Source organism: Mytilus galloprovincialis, chromosome 12 (genome assembly GCF_965363235.1).
Source record: "Mytilus galloprovincialis chromosome 12, xbMytGall1.hap1.1, whole genome shotgun sequence".
NCBI lineage: Eukaryota > Metazoa > Mollusca > Bivalvia > Mytilida > Mytilidae > Mytilus > Mytilus galloprovincialis.
In genome coordinates, this window is record NC_134849.1 from 72,736,706 (window position 1) to 72,742,944 (window position 6,239).

General features: G+C 31.4%; 1 protein-coding gene across 1 annotated transcript; it reads left to right on the plus strand.

The window, feature by feature from the left end:
* The first annotated feature begins 948 nt into the window (after window positions 1-948).
* Window positions 949-3,565, plus strand: LOC143053612 (uncharacterized). Its single transcript, XM_076226407.1, has 5 exons — window positions 949-1,094; window positions 1,537-1,647; window positions 1,996-2,072; window positions 2,417-2,654; window positions 3,120-3,565. Exons 1-5 carry the CDS (start codon window positions 956-958, stop codon window positions 3,563-3,565), a joined length of 1,011 nt encoding a protein of 336 aa, XP_076082522.1. The 5' UTR covers window positions 949-955.
* The last annotated feature ends 2,674 nt before the right edge of the window (window positions 3,566-6,239 follow it).

Below are 6,239 nucleotides of genomic sequence, written 5' to 3' on the forward strand. Positions count from 1 at the left end.
AAATACGATAAAAAAGATGAATTGATTGTTGATGTTTTATCATCACTTTTAAGCGCCACATTTCGGCTATTTCATGGCGCCCAGTTTTTATTGGTAGAGGGAGTCGGAGTGCCCGAAGAAAACCACACATTTCATAGGAAAACTGACCGTCCTAATCAATTAATATTGGAGTCGAAAACACCATCACGGGCGCAGTTCGCCCTCAAACCCTGAAGTGTTTTATTATCTAAACTGGGACATGAAATATTTTTATTTTTTTTATGTACACAGTGTAATCTTAAATCAGTGTTTCAAAGTCAGAACAGATAATAACGATCTTTTTGTATAGTTTCTGTCAAAAAAGAAATCATGTACTTAAGAATATTCAAATAAATGAAATCTGGTTTGAATAAGTTTTAGACTCGATGAATTTCATTACGATTTTTTGGCATATTTATTCCTATAAAGGGACTATTTGGGTATCGAATTTAAATTTGTGGTCGCGGGAGGGGGAGGGGGTTAAAGATTGGATAGCGAATCGTTGTTTCTGTTTATTTTTAAACATTTTAGATTTATGTACTAAATCTTCCTCGTTTCCTACATCGTTCGGGTTAATCAGGGTCACATGCACAAGCTCTGCAGATTAAATCCAATATACCGACTTGCTTGGTCAATAACTATAACATGTCTCTGGTGTTATAGATTATGTGTTGCGTTATCTCGTTTGAATAGTTTTACATTTGATTTGTCAGGAACTTTTATATCTGGCTATACGGTATTGGGTTTGCTCATTGTTGAAGACATTCTCGTCATTAAGATAATTGTTTCATTAGAAATCTTACCACATCTCCTTATTGGTATATGTATAATTATTTGTGACACTTACAAGCAAAGTATACGCTTTTATGATGGAGTATAATAGAATACTAGTTCTACAAATCGTATTTTTCTTCTTTCTTATAGACAAAATATTAAGATGGCAGATCAAGACAAAAGAGAGCAACATGTTTTGTACTTTTACGATGCGATTCTAAGCGAAGCTGTTTTTGAGTGTATACTTGAGGAGTGGGAAAACATAGAGATTGACAAAGGGACAGCTTTAAAGAAGGAACTGGGTATGTAAAAGTACGAGGTGGAGAATAAAAAGAGAGAGACTTAAAAAAACTGAAATACAAAACAGGATAAAAATAGTATAATAATAAAAAAACAACCACTGGAAATGAACACAACCAAAACTTCTTTAATAATAGGTATCGTATATATCTTCTCTTGTTGTTCATGTATTATAATCATCTAGCACATATCCTTTAGTTAATCTATATATAGCTAAATTTTGTACAAAGTTACATTTGGTAAAAAGTTAACATAAATTTCCATGGTTTGTGTTGTCATCGTGTCAAACAGGAACCAAGATGGCGCATATCGCGATTAATAATTTTCTAATTCACGAAAATTCTTCTCTTTTTAAAATATATTACAGTCATCTTTGTTCTTTAAATCTGGTCTTGAGGTTAAGTTCTTCGTGTTGATTTTTACATTTCTTTCTTTTTCAATTAGAAGACACTGATAATCTGCATAGCGAAAATGAAGAGAACAAAATGATGATCTTACAAAAATGGAAAAATAGAGAGAATGATATGATAGCAGAAGAACAGCAGACAACAACAGGTAACGGAACACAAATATCCCAAATTGATCGTTTGTCCTGAATATGCATGAAATATTTCCCACTGACCGTTAAGCAAATAAAAACCAATAATTCAATTATTCAAATTAACGTTTTAAGATTTCACTGATGATGCCAGTTTGTTTAAATCGCATTTAAAACTATTCATTTCATGACGGTTACGGATTTTGTTTTTGGAGAAATAACCCGTACACAGAATCTCCAAGTGCAGCTTGGAAATTCCAAATGTTATATTCAGAAATTTATATATGGAAGTTTTTTTTACCCACAAACATATTTAGCTTGTTTGATAATTCATTGAACTTACATTTTTGTAATTTGATTTTAAGGACTTGTGATTACAAAAATATACCAACAGAAGATCGCAGAAAACCCATTTAAGCATGCGGAAGGATGTGTTTATCAGGTAAGACCTACTTACATGCTAAATATGCAAACTTTATAAGATTTTAAAAATCTTCCGCGATCAAAGAGAGTACAAAGTATTCCCGGAAACATGAGAACACAAGAGATCTGTTTTTTGTTGTTGTTTATTATACTAAGTACTTTATTCTTTATATCTTAGCACATCTTTATTCTCTAATCTTTTTTTACCCTATAATTCTCTATTCTATAATCCCAACTCATATTGAAGGCCTTTTTGGTAAAATTATATTGAGCTGTTTTACTGGTGCTTATTTCACATCAAAATCATATTTTGATCCGAGATTTCAAGAAATATTTAAATGGCGTTAAACTTTTAAATCATAGAATCTGGAAGAGAAGAACGCTAAAGACAAACCCAAGAAGAAAAGAGAAATAAGGAGGGAAGAAAAAAGAAGGCTGAAGAGAGCCAGAGAGGAAGAAAAGATGATAAAGAAACAATTCGAAATGATAGACACAAAGATTGAAAACTATTCACGGGAGGTCAAAGTTCAGTGGAAAAAAGAACTGAAGAGAGAACAGATGACAAAGATGGATTGGAGAGAGAGAAGAAAATTAGAGAGAGGTATTTATTTGGGTTAAATTGCCTTTTTTCTTCTCTACATTCGATTCAGTTTTCAGTGTAGGGAAAAAGTTGACATTACAATATTCTCGGATTTAAAATCTTTGAAAACGTAAAATACTTAGATTACCGGTAGGTGTTATAAATATCTTTGTCTCTTTTGGTACGTCTTTTTACTTTCATTCGCTCCTTAACTTCGTATTTAATTTATCGTCCCTACTACGTTGATTCGCGTGTAACTTGTGAATCTTCGAGTCTTTTGTAGACGCATCGTGCGTCTGGGTTTACTAAATTAAAAGCCTGGGAAATAATTTTTTAACACAATTCGTAGTGTGTCTCTGCATTTTTCAAACAAGTTACATTTTTGCTGATAATTAACAAAATGCTATACACGTACACGTGACTTCACTGCAGTTTGAAAAGGTCCCGTATGTTAAAATATCATATAAATGGTATCTTATCTTACAGGAGTGAAAACAAAAGAAAATGAAAAAGTTAAAGTCGAAACGAAGGAAAAACCCAAAAACACGATCAATTCTAAGGAAAGACCAAATACTGTATTAAGGAAAAGTTTCATAAAGAAAGAGTCAGAGAAGAAAGAAGAAAAAAAGCCAGACTGTTATAAAGAGAACCATAAGCAACAAAATGGAGAAATCGAAATATTTATAAATAATATCGATATTAAAAAGGAAGAAGAAAAGGAAGAAGTACAAATCAAAATATTGATAAATGATATCGATATTGAAAAGAAAAAAGAAGAGAACGAAGAAAAGACAGAAGAAAAGGAAGAAACACAAACAGATATCAATGTCAACGTTAAAGTCGATGAACAAAATAAAGAAAACTTGAAGAAAACAGTGACAGCGAGAATTCGCTCATTTTTCATGTCATTGTGTTGTTTTAAAGGCCAGTAAAAAAAATACCTCACTAATTTATTAAAATGTTTTTATTCAACAACTGCATTTTGTTTTTTTTTCTTTCTTTTTTTGAAATTTTGGGTCATCAATGCTCTTCAACTTTGACCTAAGTCTCGTTTGGCTTTCTTTACTATTTTGATCCGAGAGTCACTGGTCACTGGTGAGTCTTATGTAGATGAAACGCACGCATGGTATATTAAATCAAAATCTTTGTATCTTAGTTATATTAGCATGTCGAAATGTCCTATTGTAATGTTTATTTGTGTATTGCTCTGTCCTGAATGTTCTTGCATTAATTTGTACTGAAGTCCTGTCATGTATTGTTGTCATTTTATTTTTATTTTTAACATTTCAATAAAGTCACTTGCTACCCTTACAGGGAAAACGGTATTATTTAATTTTACCCAAGACAGGTGAAGGAAGTCAAATTAGGAGCGCTGTGATTGGATGTCAGGATACAATATATTTTTTTATTTATCTATGAATAACTGCAGTGTGTATATTTACAATATAAATTTTGAAACCTATTGAAATATTTTCTAGAGAATTATTCGAAAAGACTTGCAAAATTTCATAAATTTGGTGCAAAATGACGGTTACATGAAAATGTAACAATAATATTTTTTTTATTGTTACATCGAAGACTAATTGCCGAAATGCAAAGTTGGGTAAGGAACCGATTAATTACGAATGTAAAAATAATTATTGAGGCTACGGTTACATTGCGTTATTGTTACATAAAAAGCAGCAATGTACGCTAGAATTATTAAACTTAAAAAAAAAATATATGCCATAAAACTGACTCTGAATTAGTACATGAAATTGATGTATAGAACCCACAAACTGAAGATTATTAGGAATACAAATGTTTTTTTTGTAATGAATTTTTTTCAATGAAACCCTTCAGCGCTATCAATTAAAATGATTTAGTCAAAATTTAACACTAGCATTTAGGTTCATCATAACAAATTGGCAAATACGCCCGTATTTTCACCTAAAAAACTGCTGTGTACAGACTTACCTGTGCGGTTTGGGAAGTTTTAAATGTTTTTAGATATATAAAAGTTAAATTTATTTTGCATATATCTAAAAGATAAAATAATTTTTTGTGATGATCTGGATTCAAAATATATTTTTTTTTGTCCTCTGCTTGAACAGATTTTATTTTTTTTATCAATTTGGGAATTGAATATATTTTTTTTAGAAAGAAAAAAAAATACACCTCCTGCCTTTTGATCGTTCCCTTTAACATTTTCCTTCTGAACTTATTATTCTATTTCAGACAAAAACTATATCTGTATATGTTAATGCCTATAGTTATTTTGACTTTGGTAAATAAAGATATATGAATTTAAAAAAAGTAACCTAGGACATTCGTCCTGAACATTTATAAAATATTTGCCACTGGGTGTTAAGCTACCAACAACCAATCAATAGGACATTGTCTTGGTATAAAGCTGGCATTTAAGGTAGTGCCTTTCTCATAAAATGTGTATATATTCATATATAAAAAAATAATTCTTATATGATTTGCATATAAGGGAATACGTCAGTGATATGATTGGTCGAGAGAACTTCCGGTAGTTGATCTGGACGTTGGTTAATTTTCGATAGACGATGTTGACCGAACTTCTTTTCGTAACCAATGTAAACAAGATGGCGGCTATGATAACACAGACATTTAACCAAGAATATTTCACTGCACGTTAATCGTTAAATAAAATAACAAAAACAAAAAGATTCGTTTGAATGATAATAAGAGTTTTTGTAGTTTATTTTTATCAGATTGGAAATTTCAAGGAGTACATATCTTTGCGTAAATAAATTCATGCGCCAGGCCTATTCAATGACACAAATATACAAGTTACGTAGGATAGAGGTTACGAGTGTCATAACATATTTTCCCTATTTCCAATTTTAAAGAATTATAAGGAATTTATTAGTGTATAAACTTGACCAAGTCACTCACAAACATATGATAAAAGTCCTTCGAACTTTTATTTGTTTGTGAGTGAATTGGTCGCGTTTAATCCTAGTATAATATATACACATTCATGGATCTACAATCTGTCGAATCCTGTATATTAATTGGCATTGCACAAGGTCATGTTTTTCTTTGACTGTTTATGACGTCTTTAATACACTAAATCCATTGAATGTTGGATGTGTACGGATTGACAATTTAGTCTTAGTTGTACGATTTTTTTTATTAGTTGTTAGTGGCTTTGAACTAGCTGTCAGTTAACTGCGAGTACTCTCAGATCTGTTCCTGATGTCTTTTCGTTGTTGGGATGTACAACTACCCGGCCACGTCCACTTGTATTTTTGTCCATCTGATGTGTAAAGCCTTTTTTCAACTGATTTTTTTTATAGTTCGTTCTTATGTTGTACTATTATATCACTTTCCCAGGTAACATGCTTAATCCCGCCACATTATGTATGTATTTGCTTGTCCCAAGTCAGGAGCCTGTGATTCAGTGGTTGTCGTTTGTTTATTTGTTACATATTTGATGTTTGTACATTTCTTTTATATATGGGCTTTGCTTATTGTTGAAGGCCGTAAGGTGACCTATAATTGTTAATTTCTGTGTCATTTTTGGTCTCTTGTGAAGAGTTGTCTCATGGTAATCATTCTACAACTTCTTTTTTATAAGCTACAAGTTGATTAGAC

Coding starts and splice junctions, on each gene's coding strand:
- LOC143053612 (XM_076226407.1), top strand. CDS start 956: ATGGCAGATCAAGACAAAAGAGAGCAACATGTTTTGTACTTTTACGAT. Junction 1,095..1,536: donor AGCTTTAAAGAAGGAACTGG/GTATGTAAAAGT, acceptor TTTTTCAATTAG/AAGACACTGATAATCTGCAT. Junction 1,648..1,995: donor AGAACAGCAGACAACAACAG/GTAACGGAACAC, acceptor TTTGATTTTAAG/GACTTGTGATTACAAAAATA.